The 16,153-nt window shown below is 35.7% G+C and overlaps 2 protein-coding genes across 3 annotated transcripts; both read right to left on the bottom strand.

The window, feature by feature from the left end:
• Positions 1-563: 563 nt before the first annotated feature.
• On the bottom strand, positions 564-3,314 carry LOC127240310 (G-type lectin S-receptor-like serine/threonine-protein kinase At5g35370). The gene has a single exon (XM_051258911.1). The coding sequence runs from the start codon at positions 3,286-3,288 to the stop codon at positions 649-651; it is 2,640 nt and encodes an 879-aa protein (XP_051114868.1). The 5' UTR covers positions 3,289-3,314; the 3' UTR covers positions 564-648.
• A 608-nt stretch (positions 3,315-3,922) lies between these two features.
• LOC127240312 (translation factor GUF1 homolog, chloroplastic) lies at positions 3,923-14,571 on the bottom strand. 2 transcript variants are annotated; one of them, XM_051258913.1, is made up of 22 exons: positions 14,142-14,571; positions 13,718-13,894; positions 13,096-13,182; positions 12,959-13,015; positions 12,687-12,752; positions 12,442-12,504; positions 12,119-12,163; positions 11,925-12,025; positions 11,342-11,438; positions 10,883-10,954; positions 10,511-10,665; positions 10,369-10,426; positions 9,069-9,149; positions 8,902-8,988; positions 7,927-7,998; positions 7,714-7,848; positions 7,565-7,638; positions 5,690-5,777; positions 5,175-5,252; positions 4,719-4,794; positions 4,509-4,549; positions 3,923-4,418 (listed from the first exon to the last, which is right to left on the bottom strand). In XM_051258913.1, the coding sequence occupies exons 1-22, from the start codon at positions 14,430-14,432 to the stop codon at positions 4,323-4,325; spliced, it is 2,097 nt and encodes a 698-aa protein (XP_051114870.1). In that variant the 5' UTR covers positions 14,433-14,571; the 3' UTR covers positions 3,923-4,322. The 2 variants fall into 2 exon arrangements, with proteins under 2 accessions (XP_051114870.1, XP_051114871.1); XM_051258914.1 differs by having other exon boundaries at positions 13,718-13,824; positions 14,142-14,279.
• Positions 14,572-16,153: the final 1,582 nt, after the last annotated feature.

The following is a 16,153-nucleotide window of genomic DNA, read 5'->3' on the forward strand; positions in this document are numbered from 1 at the left end:
AATTTAACTTAACTAAATTTCATTTTGAACAAAACTTGGGCCTAAAGAGATTCAAAGATTCTTTATTTTTCTATTTTAATACTCAAATTTTCTTATTTTCTTTTTAGTTATCTTTTACATAAATAAAAAAAAATATCTTTTACTTTAATATTACATATTCCTATTTTATCATCAAATCATTATATAAAGAATATTAATATAAGTAGTGGCGAACCTATTAAGGGGCAAGGGTGGGCTGCCCTTGCCCAATCGCAATTTCACTTTTATCCTATTTTATTAAATTTTTTTATTTAAAAAGAATAATATATACATAATCTATAAAAAATATTTAAAATAAATTAAAAAATAATAAAAATATCAAAGTTTTGATTTTTTTTAATAAGAAATTGTATTAATTTTTTATTTTTTTTACAAAATATAATATATCAATATTTACTAATAAAAATTTTTAAAAATTTGAATTATATTTGATGTAATAATTAATATTTAATATTAGTATGTAAAAGATAAATATAAATTTATTAAGTGGAGGATAATATATTATTTTACCCCACCCTCTCTAATAATATACTACTTCCGTCGGCGACTGAATATAAGTATTTGTGATATGATTTATTTACATTAAGATGGAACTGCCTTTAGCAGGTCCTATCTGGCCCCGGAGATTCCATCCGACATGTACGACGACAAAGAATCATACGATCTGTTAAACCCACTTTCAGGTTGTTCATAGAACGCCACCTCTTCGCCGCCGGCCTCCGCCAATCTCCGGCCATAAAACCTCAAGAAGTTCAGCCCCTCCACCTCCGGCTCCGCCACCGCCACCCCGCCTTCCAGCATCCCCACCACATTCGCCATAGACGGCCGCCGCCTCGGCTCTTCCTGCACGCACCACAGCGCCACCCTAACCACCTTCTCCACCCCCTCCACCCCCACCCTCCCCCCCAACCGCCGGTCCACCAGCTCCACGTACCGTTTCTCCTCATGCATTTCCAGGGCCAGCAGCGGGAAGTAAACCGCCCGGTTCGACCCGCCCGGTCCGTCCCCCGAACCGCTCCGGTGTTGCAAGGAGGAGTTCTTCTTGCCACTTACAAGTTCGAACAGCATCATTCCATAGCTGTACACGTCCGTCTTGTCGGAAATCGACGCGCCGGTGAGCCACTCCGGCGCCAAATACCCCCGGGTGCCGCGCATCGTCGTAAAAATCCCCGACTCGTCAGGGCCAACGAGCTTCGATAGCCCGAAGTCGGATATCTTAACATGCAACTTGTCGTCGACGAGAATATTTTCCGGTTTGATATCGCAGTGAATTATGGTGTACTCGCACCCCGAGTGCAAGTACGCAAGCCCTCTCGCCGCGCCAAGTGCAATCCCGAACCTCTCGTCCCACCCGAGGACGCAATCACCGCCCTCGAATAAGGTGCGGTCGATCGAGCCCCGGTTCATAAACTCGTACACCAGAAGCCTTTGCCCGTTTTCGGCGCAAAAGCCTTTTAGCCTAACTAAATTCACATGATGAACTTTTCCGATAGCGGCGATCTCGCTTAGGAACTCCCTCTTCCCTTGGGATCCTAAGCAAGTGATCTTTTTCACGGCAACGTCGGTCCCGTCCGGGAGCGTGCCTTTGTACACGCTCCCGAACCCGCCGGCGCCAATTTTAGTAGCGAAGCCTTTCGTCGCCGTGAAAAGGTTGTTGTAGTCGAACGCCACGGGCAATCCTGGGATCGAATCGAAGAGTTCATCTCCGTTTTCGAATGACAACGGCGAAGCGTATCCTCGATCAATTTTCGAGGTTTTCGCCCTCCTAAACCAAATCAAACTCGCCACCGATATCACTGCGACTATAGCTAAGAGTGGCAACAATAAGGCCACAACCAAGATAGGGAACTTTCGCAATTTCTCACTCGAAACGACGTTGTTATTAACGACTTTAACATAGCCCATACGGCTCCCGTCGCTCGTCGAACTTGACTTGATCACGAGCGAACCAAAACTATCCGTGACGAAATAACACGACCCCGAGTTTCGAACGTAGAACACACCCATGCAAGAGCAATTCGTCGAGCACGACCTTTGGCAAGTCGAGAGATTCGCATTAACCATCGTTGGATCGACGAAATCGTTCAAGACGTAGTCCAAATCCTCCCTAAGGCTCAAATAATTGATCGACGACATAATCGAGCTATTGCAAGAACCTTCCATCGCCAAATTAGAACCTTCCGCCGGCACACATTCGCTGTTGCTCGTTCCCGGATGGAACGACAGTGCGCATCGACAATAACCTCCATTAGAACAAACGCCGAGGCTCCCACATATATACGGTGTTCGACACGAGTCGACGGGGCTCGTGAATTCTCGCACATTCGACGCGTACTTCGCGCTTGTTTTGACAATGTCGACCGCGCCGTTGTGATCGAGCTTTATTGTTCGAAAGCTCATCGAATCGTCGCCGGAAGAATCGTTGAATTCGATACTAATGATGACTATAGCATCAAGATGATTAATGCCATTCTTCCCCATCAAATAGACACCGCTAGTGTTCATCATCATGTATTCGACGGTGGCGGCGGCCGTGTGCCGGAAAGCTCGAGGGTCCATCGACATCTTCCAATAAGTCATCCCTTTCCATTGCAGCATCGCGTCGTCGTCGGAAAGTACCAATCGGTAATTACCTTCGGAAAAATTGCTATCAGTTGAGGAAGAAATCAGGGGCTTCCCAACCGTTAGATTCTGGCCTGGAACAATCACGTCCGTTGGATGATCGAAGCTTTGCCACAGAGAAACATTGGCGGAGTCGAGTAGGGCTAAATTTCCCGATTCCAGAAGGCGGAGAGATGCGGCGGCGGAGATGTTCTCCGGCGTTGACCAAACCGGCGGCGGGCTGCCGGAATCGTCGTATAAAGCGAGGCCGTAGTTCGAGAATCGAAGCTCCGAGGATTGCGAGATGGGAGAATTCCGATTGGCCGACCAGATGACGGCGTTGGAGGGAACGTGGACGACGACGAAGTAGAAGGATTTGGAATCAGAGTTGATGGAGGAGATTCGGGCCTGGAAAGTGGTGTCGGGTGAAGACAGGAACGCGCCGGAGCTGTCGATGAAGCTGTAGTAAGAAGCGGTGAAGTTGGGGCTGATGGAGGAGACGGAAACCGGGCCGGAGAGGACGGCCATGGGAGAGAAGAAGAGCAGGAACACTGCCGAGAAGAAAGGCGGTGGAAGATGAGTGAGAGCGACGCCGGAAAAGCCCATGCGGCGGCGGAGGGCGGCGTGGATGTATGAAAGGAGCGGCATTGTTGGTTTCGACGATCTACCGAACGTTTAATTAAAATATTTCAAGAGTAAGTTTTTTGTTACATTCAGGAAAAAACAAATAAATAAAAATAAAATTAAGTATTTGATACAGTATAATATATATTTTTTTAAAAATAAAATTTATGTGATAATATTGTCAAAAATTCTAAAAAGTGTCGTGTAAACAGAATTTTTTGCATGTAAAAATTATTTTGTTGTATGGTAAAGTTTTTGGAGATTGACATAGTTTCAGTGTGGGCCGGAGTGTCGCCGTTCGGCGACCGGACGGCGACGGCGACTTAGGAGGTGTGTAGGGATAAGAAGTATGATGTTTTTGTCGCCTATACTATAATGTTTTTAATATGTATTATTATTGTAATAATATTTGGGTGTTGTTTTTTTTTTAAATATACGTCTTTTTATATTATTTCATGGTTGAACAATGCATGCAAGTTGGGATTATTTTATGTTTATATACCTAAAATGGGTTGAACAATTGTGCAAAGTGTGTAATAATATATGGGATTGGTCAATATTGCAAGACTTGTTAGTGCAATTCTATTGGTAGAATACTTTATGAAAAATATTCATTGTTGCTTGCATGTTGTCCCAACCACCGTCTGTGTCAAGGCCATTAATGAGAATTAGTATTTATTTGGAATTTCTAAAATAAAAAATAAATACAGCTATTCAGAATATTACATTTAAACAATGGTTCAAACTAAAACTCAAAATCAAAACATAAATCTGAATCCCAACTGAAAAAACAAAAGATAAACCAGCAAAAAAATAGGTTTAGATCAATCAGTTGGATCAATTCAATATACATTTGAGATACATAAATCCAAAGTGTACATAGTTTTGGCAAGTGAATAGTGATGGCTTGAATGTACTAACTTCTTTCATATTTCATGTCCATCATTGGCTCATTGGGTGTCAATTCCTTTATGAAACCACTCCTGTTGTTTCTGGTATAGTCGAAAATCACTTCCGATGATGACGACTTCTTCCGGTGGTGTATGCGCATTTGCAAATCATAGAACTTCCTTTTCGAGTTTGAGCACAGCCATGAATGCTTCTTGGGGTACATCTACCTTTCCAATTGCTTTCATTCTTTTCTTTCCTTCCGCCTGATCGATCCATTCAGAAATGTTTTTAGTTTCAAGGTACCTAAAATGGTTTTTGTGAATATTGCTGATAATGAAGCAATTGTGTGTTACCTGTTTGCGTAAAAGCTTCTTTTTCCGCGAGATGTCCCCACCTACAGAACAAGTTGAGGAACCATAGGGTGCATGGTGAGATTAAATGTACATTGAAGTAAATAAAAATAAAATTGAAATACCAAAGATAACGAAGGAGCCATAATATATTTGTTTGATGGGAATGTTATGATTAATACGTCGTTTAGCTATAAATTGAGGTAAACTCACCATAGCATTTCGCAAGAACATCTTTCCTGATAGCAGATAAAGCTTCACTGGCAATCACTTTTGAGCCTATGCAAGCCTGTCGAATACAAAAGGATATTTTACAGTTTTTGTAATAGTGGAGCAAAAATTGCAAGCATTTATCTTGTGTGTGTTTGTTCATGCAGGTGGATCAATCATCTTGATTAATTTGGAAAGCAACTTATGAGAGCCCAGAAGAGACTATCTCTTGATATAAGTTCATCAAGGCAGAACATCCAAAAACACAAACAAAAAAGCACCTCCGGGTGCTTGTGTCAGCTGTGTTCATGGATAGCACTTTGGAAGTTAATTCCCAATGGATAAAGACGTGATATATCATTGCTATTGATAACTAACTATACGAGGAGCACACCTCTGGATATTGCATTTCTTTTACCTGTTCTTAAATGGAGTGGTTAACAAATATGTAAATCTTACCTGGATTGGTACTTTAAACATCTGTCTTGGTATTAGTTCCTTCAGTTTTTGAGTCAAAGCCCTTCCAACAGGATAAGCCTACAAAGGAGGTATGTATCTTAAATTCAAGATGACTCAAAGGAGAACAAACACGAGCGAGTGGTATTTGCACAAGAACGAGACTGAAAAGCCATATACATGAAATCATCATCGAAAATAAGACAAAAATAGGTAAGGAGAATAACATAAAACTGAGTGTATGAGAGATGAGAGAGGGACGGACAGAGGACGGAAAATAAATAAACTACCTGCAGGGCATTGTTCCATCAAAATGAACTGAGAAACGACAACCATGCCACTACAGACTTGAAGAACTCATTAATAAGAAATATAAGAGATTCTTGATAGGTAGCTATTGAATAAATAGCACTTGGTGGTAGGTGTTATTACAATCTAATGCTACTACACACATTAGCCTAGTAAGAAGAACATTTTGAAAAGTCATGGCTCAAATTAAAGTCAGCTGAGTTGCTCACCTTGTCTTTATGTACAATAGTCGAAAGAGGCTCCACTGGATCCCCATTAATTTGAATGTCGAGCTTCACTAGGTCGCTTTCTCTATACCTGTAGGATTCAAGTGAATATATTATCACACACATGTTTAACAGTCAGAAAGGTGTATATGTCCAGTTGGGCTTAGTATATGCTATGAATTTATCCATACATCACTGTGTGAAATGTGAGTTATTGTTTCAGTGACAAGACACTCATCACCAGAAAGAAGTTTTTGTTAGGATACTAAAAAGACATGATTGGATACTATTTGATCTTAGCTATGATTAAGACAATATCAGATCTTAATTCTCTTTCTCTTTCTTTAATTTGTATTTGTTAAAATATATTTAGAAGCAATATATAATATTTATGGTAGTTATTTTATTTAAGAGATTCATGGGATTTTTGTCTTATTTAGACGATTTATATATCACGATAAATATATACGTGTTCTTATGATTGAAAAAGAGAATTTCAGTTTCTTATTCTAACATGGTATCCGAGCCAAATTATCTCCGAGTATCTTCATAACCCGTTATATCTCGTATATATTTTTATATTTTATTAATCTATTTGTTTTTATCCACGATCATGCTGTTATTTTCATGTCGCCTCCGTCTCTACTTCTCCACTGACATAGTTTACTTTCGACTCTAACGCCGTTAAGAGTCCTGTTTTCGACTCTAACTCTATTGAGAGCGATGGATTCCTGTTTCCAACTCTAGATCTATTGTGAGGGAGCGAGTCCTGTTTCCGACTCTAGCTCTATATAATAAGCGAGTCCTGTTTTTTACTCTAGTTCTGTTGTGAGCGAGCGAGTCCTGTTTCCAACTCTAACGGTGTTCAGAGTTCTGCTTCTGACTCTGATTCATTGGACGGCTGCACCACTTTCAGTCAATCTAAACGAATTCAAATTCGTACGTGGAAGATCTCGCCTATATATTTTTCGATTACTTCTGACAAACTCAAGTTTGTTCCATTATATCTTGAGTTTGAGGAGGAGTGTTAAAATATATTTAGAAGCAATATATTATATTTATGGTAGTTATTTTAAGAGATTCGTGGGATTCTTGTCTTATTTAGACGATTTATATATCATATATCACTATAAATATGTACGTATTCTTATGATTAAAAAAGAGAATTTCAGTTTCTTATTCTAACACTATTTATAGGATGATATGATATTTCTCTATCCAATGTACCCCAAGAATTATAAATACAATGGGAAGGCTTGAGTAACTGATCAAGACTATTATTCCGATCAACAGCTTTTTATTATTTTATATTAAAAGAGTGCCTATGTATTAATACTTTGCAACTAAATGAGGGCTAAACAATCATCGACGACTTGTCACATGCCCTTGGCTTTTCAACAATAGTACTCTGATTGTCTTGCCTATTCAACATTCTAATTTTCCTACTAACGAACTTAAATTTGTACCCTTCCGTTTCCAGAAAATGAATGAATATGTTTTAATAAAGCAAAGAAATTTATGCAATTAGCCAATTCTAGTACTGTCAATTGGGAGCAGATCCTAGTTTGCCATTTTGGGCAAGTTGTGCACGGAAATAGAGAAATTCAAGAATAGGGGCTAGACAGGCAAAATTATGACAAACGGCATTTAGTAAGATCAAATTATTAAATTCTGCGAAGAAACATAAATATTCCATTCCAAATCCAAATATAGTAGTGAAACTCTATATTATTTTATATAAGTAATTTATCTAAATAAGGCTCATATCAGACACTATTTCCCAATTTCCAACATATCAGACACTATTTATTCCCGTGTGTTAATTAACACAATCTAAGAATATAATATACTATCATAACATATGTTGAATAATATTACCCAATGAAGGAGTACTCCATACTGGCATAGCCTTTACTCCTGGACTTCAGCTGATCAAAGAAGTCACCCACCATCTACAAAATGAATTATAAGGGTTTCTCAAACTGATTGCAGAATTAGAATGTTCTACATTATATAAAGGAGGATACCTCAGCCAGCGGTAACTCATATAAGAGTGATGCTCTATCCTCAGTGATGTATTTAATTTCCTTGAATTCTCCTCTACGTTCCTGAGCAAGCTCCATAAGTGCTCCAATATAATCTTTTGGAGTGAGTATTTCAATCTGATCAAGATATTACAGTGTTACCATTGAGAGCATGCTGGACCGTAGCTAATAAATTTGGTCACTAAATTTAACAACCTTAACAAATGGTTCTTCAATTGACCTTCTGTTTCCAGGTTCAGGAAGTAAGGATGGATTCGAACACTCAACCTAAATCACAAGCATACAAGGCATGAAGAAAATAAATGTGCATGCATTATCTTATATCCAGAAGAATCAACACAAATTTGAGGCACAACATTGAATCAGTAAATGCAAATCTTTTATGAGATACCAAATAATTGGAACATGCTCTAAAAGGAAGTATCCCTCAAATTTTAAATTCAACATTGAACTTCAACAGTTGCTAATTAGCCTGGTTATCCAATCAACAACTTTATTAGCATAAATTTTAATCGGTGACCACAAACAAGTTTTGAAATATAAAAAACCATTTGTTCGAACTACATCTTTGTTAGAATGAAAAGAAATGTAGATATGAAAACAAGAGACACACAGGAAAAGACACAAGCAAATAGCATCAGCTTCAAAAGCAAGTCAAGGAACAGAAAATACTAGACATTCTCAATACCCAGTTGCAATGTGAGGACACAGTCGTGAAGTAACAAGTACATTGACAAATATATGGGTTTCTCTATTGCATCGAAACATTCATAAGTTTCTTGAACAGTAAAATATCAAGTTCTCCTTCAAATAAATGCTAGATCTTCAGTGAATTATTTTTATACTGGACTGCAAGCTTGATGCAGATTCTCTTGTCCAGTTATTAACATTCATCTGCATCTTTAACAATTTTATCATCCAAGGACCTTTGATTCTAACTAATTTTTGTCATGTCTAAAAATCATTTGCCCTAAGTACAAATACTTCAAAATAAGCAGTGTCAACATTCAGTAATTTGTTACACTTGATATACATCAAAACTACCGATAAATTGTGGCAACCATAATTTGGTTGTAAGGAAATTGTTCATTAACTCAAAATCGCCGAACAAAAATTAGACAAAAGTAGAAGGCATCATTAGAGAATGAGAATAGGAAGAGAAGAAATTACAGTATCACCGTTTGCACAATTTACACGATAAACAACGCTTGGGGCTGTAATTATCAGGTTCAAATTGTACTCTCGTTCCAGTCTTTCCTGCAAGATTAACTCCTTGTGATACATGGAATTCTAAACACAACAAAATTTAACCCACCAGAAAATTTTAAAACTCTAACCTGAACGATTTCCATATGAAGAAGACCAAGAAAGCCACATCTAAAGCCGAACCCCATGGCACTTGAGGTCTCTGGTTCAAACTGTAAAATAAATTGACATTGTGGCAGAAGTCGTTCAACATGAAGAGAGCAGTGTATCAATTGTGTGGGCAACTAAAACTTATGGGAAAGAGGCGCAAAGGAATGTACTGGCATGTCATTATAAAGGAATGTAATTGAAATATTTAAGGCATTATACAACTCACCATGTTCAAGTATTGGTTGAGTCAGGTTGACAATTATTTTTCTATTTTAAGTGAAAGGAGAACAATGAAGACAGGGTAGCTTTTCATACTTATCAATTAAATGCATGATCCCAAGAGTATTAGATAACCTTTTCTACCGAGTATTGGAGTGTATTTATTGCTTTCAATAATCATTCTACAATCGTTAAGGGGTTTATCTTTCTAATCTAATTATGTTATCAACAGAGAGAAATATGAAGAAATGAAGTAAGAATTGAAAATCCAGGTGAATGGAATTTAAGATATATGTTCAAGTTACAGTAGACGCCATCGACCCAGCTTCATTAGTAATTCATGGGTTAACAGAAAACAAGGAAGATCAAAAAGGGGAAACAGTTCCACTGTTTGCCATTAACTATTCAATTTAGTAGCCATATGTTATCATTATGCTGCATTCTTAGGATTCCCATAGTTTATTCAGTCACTAATGTGACTTTTATCAACTCCACCATGGACATGCATTTTATTCCAATACCACAAAAAAATACCCACTTCTATCCAAAACATATTTTTATCCATGTCTAACTGAGTGTGGGAAGAGATAGTGCAACATACATATGCCCATATCTTCTCCATTATGAAGAATTTCAGCAGTAGAGTAGAAACACCACATGCACAATCAATACACTATTTTACTCCTGCATGAGTAGATTCCAGAATAAACTAAATCAACTCAACTTAGATACATACACCAGACTTAGTTTTCAAGTGTCTTTCAAGCAAATGGAACTATGAGGAAAAAAATATATTACTTGTTGAAAAATAACCTAGACTGTGGCATGGAGACCTTAAACTCATTTTTATATACAAAACCAATGGTTGATGAGGACAAGTTCCCCTTCTTTTGATGAAAAAGATGCACGAGATATTATGAAAACTATTCTGTGGTCAAAAGAAAATTAATAATTGTTAGATAAATTAGTTATTAATAAGTTGTCGATATTTACTTGTGGTCAGAGTAAAATGCAAATTCTATGTATGAAGTAACAAATAATCATTCATGGAATGAACCATACCTTTAGAGCAGCATCATTAAGCTGCAGTTTCTCTAAAGCATCACGCAACTCGGGAAATCTAAAACAAGAATCACAAAGAAATTTTATTTCAGTATCTGCATAGTTGCATTTGGTGAAAAACGAAAATGTTATAGATGTATACTGGTCAGCATCAACAGGAAACAAGCCACAGAAAACCATTGGAGTAGCCTCTTTGTATCCTGGAAGTGATTCTTCTGCCCTTCTACTGAAATGTGTTATCGTATCGCCAACCCTAGCATCTGCAACAGATCTTATAGAAGCTGAAAGATAACCCACCTGAAAGGAACTGATTATAATAAAAACACAAAATGTAGAGAAATGGCAGAAGAATCATAAGAGAAGTACGGAGACACACGACAAAGAGAAAAATAATAACAACAACAACAATGACAACGACAGTACAATAAAGCCAAGAACTGAAATTGCCAAGTTATCAACAACTAGAGTTATATGATGCTCCTGATATAAAAAAAGGTCACTAAAAGTTTTCTACCTCTCCGGAAAATAACTCGTCAACCTGCAATTGGTTGGGAGATAAAACACCAACCTCATCAGCATAATAGTCCTGCACGTAAAAGTTCAATTCAGGTGCATGCCAGGTTTTTGAAAGTTTTATAAATATAAATAATTGTATTGCATACATGTCCACCAAAATGTGTGCTTCAATTAAGAAATGTAATTCCTAAACCAACCTTAAGCATAATAAAAATCAACAAGAACAATAATAAAACAAATGACTCCATCAGGGAAACCCTGCTTTTGTGCTAAATTGATGAATTGTGGTATATTGTTGGGGAAATCCGCTGAGGAATATCTATACTATCGTTCATCTTTGAATATTTCCTTCCAAGGAAATCACGTTAAAAATTGCCAAAATGGTATTCATTAGCCACTAAGTTCTGAAAGCTCTCCACAATTATATCTAACTAGCTTTAAGACCACATGCCCATACCTTTCCACTGGCCATAAAAATGATCCTGTCACCTTTTTTTAGAGTTCCATCAATAAGTCGAAAATATACAATGACACCTCGGTAGGCATCATAGTAACTGCAAACAAACAGAATCCATCAGTAGCCCCAAAAGAATAACAATAAACAATGCAAAATCAACAACACTAACTTCACTATTTCAAAAACTAATACTGAAAAAATACACAAGAAATCAGAACCTTTTTTCACTAACTGCTAAGGATGATATTTGGTTACATATTTGTCAGCAAAAGAAATGATTTCGTAACACAATATTAGAGATTGAAAAATTTTCAATTTCCTAAGAGAACATGGACCTAAACATTGTCAAAGTAGTGTAAGAAGTGCCAATGAGAAATGGTTAACAATCATATCTAGCAACTGCATCTAATTCCAACTCTCTTTCCAGTTGCAAAAGAAAAACATCAGAAATTACAGCAGCATCATCATTATGAGCACCAATTATAGTAAAACCATGCAAATAGCTATATGAATCATGATACCAATGAATATTACATATAATCACAGCATTAAGGAGTTTGATCATAATACCTAAATAAGATACCTATCAAATATGAGAGCCCTCAAGGGCTTATCTGCAGTATCCTGAGGTGGGGGGATCTTTTGAACAATTGCACATAGGATTTCATGGATGCCTATTCCTTCCTACAAAAGAAAAGAAATGTTCGATACAAGATAGGTCACACTCACTTTCAGATATATGCAACAGATGACGGGAAGTGGGGAATAGATGCCAACCTTTGCTGAGCAGTATATTGCATTGCTACAATCAAGACCAACAACCTATTAAGAAAATAAAGACATAACTGAAGTTACAATTTTAACAGATCTAGAGTGTTCTGAGATTGTAATATTCTGACTCGTGCCAGGAATATATCATTGGAAACAAAGCACTGAGTGAATGAAATAATTTTCATACATTGAAATTAATTTTACAACTAGAAAGCATGGCAATGACACCATGGGTGAATAAATATAAAATGATCAATGCATTAAACAGACTATAAGGCCAATAATTAGGTACTTAAATTCCTCACTGAAGTACAGTTTATGCAACAAACCTCTTCTATCTCCCGACAAACACGTTCTGGCTCAGCACCTGGAAGATCAATTTTGTTAAGAACCTGCAAATTGAAAGTAACTCCCTAAAGTACACATCTGGATGCAGCGAATTCTTTCCATGCAAGTAATACAAGTAGGCAAGAAAGTAGAAACTTTTAAGTGACAAAAAGGTCAAACACAGGATTGAAATTATGAGTTTAGTAGTTTACTAATACCTTATAAGAAAAATTAACAATTGACTTACAGGAATTATCTCGAGATTGTTTTCCAGGGCCAAATAGACATTAGCCAATGTTTGGGCCTCCACTCCCTAAGAACGTGTTCATCACCAATCAGTACACTCATGATTTCATGTAAGAAACAGAACTGAAAGAATTACTATCATGTTTGGCTTGTAAAACAATAGAACTCCTTTGCTTTTAATCTATTCGTTTTCATTTTTTGAGTGATAGTGCTGGGAAGAGGTTAGATGGGAGATAAATAGGTACCAAAAAATTTAGAAGAATGCATTAATACCTGGGATGCATCTACAACAAGAAGAGCACCCTCACATGCAGCAAGAGACCGAGAAACCTAATAAAATGATTAAAACAGTGTCATGATATGAAATATTTAAAATATGACCATTATATCTTATTGTGCCAAGAGTATACCTCATAGGAGAAATCAACATGACCTGGGGTATCAATAAGATTCAGGCAATATGGTTCATTGTTGTACATAAAGCGCATCCGTGCAGCCTAAGAAAGATAAAAGTTTCATTCAACAAAAAGTAGAATGAGAATAGGATTATCTCATGTATGGATCATTAAATATTTCATATCAGATGTAAAAAGAATGTTGTTCTTGCTTCGTAAGGCTTCCCACACATTGAAAATCCAAAAATCTAGGAAGATACAAGCTTATCCGAACAAGAACAACTGTTATGCTCAGGGCATTAAGTTTCCCTATACTAATAGTACAATAATTACTACACTTTTCCTTCAGCTAAATGTCAAATAACTTATTCAAGGTTACATAGTCCCTGCCGTGGATTCAAAAATACCGACTCAGTACTACATCCAACTTGGCCACATATAGCACATCATAAAAGAGAAGCATTTACTTCAATTCCATCTACATTTTTGCATTGTATTAAATACAAGTTTTTAGGCACTGTAATATCAGCTTACTACATAAATCATTGACATTTATAATAACAATTAATAGATTAAGAATGCCTGGAAGTTGTTCCAAAGCTTTTTGTATATGTTTCAAGTTTGTAATGCAGAAGACCTGCAGCTTGATGGTGATGCCCCTTTCTCTCTCCAGGTCCATATTATCAAGAAACTGTTCCTTCATTTCTCTTCTCTCCACTGTGCCAGTCATCTGCAGTAGTTTATCTGCCAGCGTGGATTTTCCATGATCAATATGAGCTATAATGCTGAAATTCCTAAGATTTGAGGGGTGTACCTACAACAGAATTACACAAACTCATTAACCCTAGAATGAAAACAGACGGAATTAACAAATTACGCTCATTATAAATTAAATTAAACAATGCAAATTCATGTTGAAAGCATTATCACAAATCTAAAACCACATCTTCCTTTTACAAATTTGAGAACTTACATAAGCACGAAGATTCACTCTAAGGCAACTAATAACACAACAAATTACAATCTCTCTGTTTCTACAAGCTAAAGCAAATATTTTGGACCTTCAAGAGGCGATCTTTTCCTACACGAGCGGCGATTTCTAGTTCCGAATCCGAAGGAGCGTGTCTGGGATGAACATCAGTGCCAGTAGCCTGGCAGCGCGCCCCCGAACTACGACGTGATTTCGCGCGCAAAACACTGACTTTGCACGTACCCAAACATTTTCTCCGACAGACTGGAACTCCAAACTCCTTTAAGCTCAAGCAACCGGGGCTACTGAAGATAGAAGGGCGGCAAGGAATACTTGAGGACAAAACAAAATTCAGGCGGCAATAGTCGGCGACTGCCGCCATCTTAGCCGGCAGTGTTCGTGGGGCTGTCAAATAATTGCTGGGAAATTTGGAGGTAGTGTCTGCTTCGTTTTTCAGCCACAAAGGAAGCGAGAAGCAGCCGAAGGCGCAACGGCTATCCAATTACTGATGATTTTCCTTTGTAATTGATAATGAAATACTAATTTTTATTTATTTATTTATTTTTTTAATATGAAGTGGGAATCTGGTGCTATCCGAAATCGCTGCCTTTTTTATCGAACTTAATATCCCGCAAATCAGACCGAAAAATACACCCTAAGCGGCAAATGCCTCGAGGCATCCGGTTTGAACCCATTCCAAATTTTGGACATGAGTCCTCAAAATCCAGTAAATTGGAAGAAAAGTCTGTTGGTTCAATTAAAATTGGACTGGGTGTATTTTTCTCCATAATCAAAGTTATTTATTTATTTATTTTTGTAATAAATACAACGGCTTTATTTGAAAAATTAAATAAAAATTTAATATTTAATTTAATATTTTTATAAGATAAAAAATATATTTAATATAATTTATTTTAAAAATTAAATAGTGTCAAATAAATAAAAATTTATAATGTAAAAAAGGTCTTGTAGTTTGGTTAGCTTTTTAACTCCTGTCGGTACTTACCATAATTTTACTTATTTTTTTAAAAATATTATCATGTACTATTCACTTAAAAGTTGTTTATAATCTTTTATTTTTTAATAAATAAATATATTTATATACATTCAAAATTTATTATTTATTTATAAAAAAAATTTATGTTAAAATTAAATAATTAATTATATTTTTTTATTTATTTGTATTATATAAAATTTTATTTTTTACAAAACAATATTATTTTCGTCCACCAAAATTTATTAAACTTTTTTTTTTTTGCGTGATTTACAAATGTAACTAATTTTGACAAAGAGTATCATATTATATATGTTTTTATTAAAATAATTACACATATTTTAAAAAATATATGCTCAAAAAGCAAACGCCACTCTTTCATCGGACGGAGGGAATATATAATTCATTGTAACTTTTCCGAATTTGCAAGGTTATTGTTTCAATATTTTCTATATCCCCAACTTAGGAATACCAAGGGTTTGTTTGTTTGAGATTCTTCCCCAAATATACTATTCATCCTATTTTTTTTCCAAAAAAATATAAAATCAAAACACTTATTTTTCATTTTTTATATTATACTAAAAATCAATTTTACATTCAAAATATTACATTAACATCTATTTATATCATATCATACAACTATTCAAATTTAAAATTTTTATTATTCAAATCTCAACTCAAAATCCAAACCCCCAAACATCCTATAACAAAGTATCAATTTCGTTTTTTTAGTAACTTTACTATCTATTAATTTACAATATATTACATACAAATGTGATTACCTTTGTATCATACAATATTAATAGGGCAATTTAGCTTTTTTTTTATTTTTATTTTTACTTTTTTACTATATTCTAATATAATACTAATATTTATAAACTAAAAGTAAACGACGGGACAGAGAGAATATTAAACCTTTTTTAATTATATTATTTAATATTAATAATTTGTTATGAAACATATTTCTACATAATTTTATTTTTCTATTTTTTAAAATATAACTATATATTCTATATTTTATAATTTTTTAAATTTTAATTAAATTATTTAATTATTTTTATTTATAAGTATTTTTATTAATATATTTTTAAATTATTTACTAATTATAT

The sequence above is a fragment of the Andrographis paniculata genome, unplaced genomic scaffold, assembly GCF_009805555.1.
Source record: "Andrographis paniculata isolate CXL003 unplaced genomic scaffold, ASM980555v1 Contig79END, whole genome shotgun sequence".
Classification (NCBI taxonomy): Eukaryota; Viridiplantae; Streptophyta; class Magnoliopsida; order Lamiales; family Acanthaceae; genus Andrographis; species Andrographis paniculata.

Excerpts from the sequence above, each read along its gene's own strand:
- LOC127240310 (XM_051258911.1), bottom strand. The coding sequence starts at position 3,288 with ATGCCGCTCCTTTCATACATCCACGCCGCCCTCCGCCGCCGCATGGGC.
- LOC127240312 (XM_051258913.1), bottom strand. The coding sequence starts at position 14,432 with ATGGCGGCAGTCGCCGACTATTGCCGCCTGAATTTTGTTTTGTCCTCA. Across the intron at positions 13,016-13,095 it reads ATGTTGATTTCTCCTATGAG|GTTTCTCGGTCTCTTGCTGC; the intron begins GTATACTCTTGG and ends TCATTTTATTAG. Across the intron at positions 4,795-5,174 it reads TGTTTAAAGTACCAATCCAG|GCTTGCATAGGCTCAAAAGT; the intron begins GTAAGATTTACA and ends TGTATTCGACAG.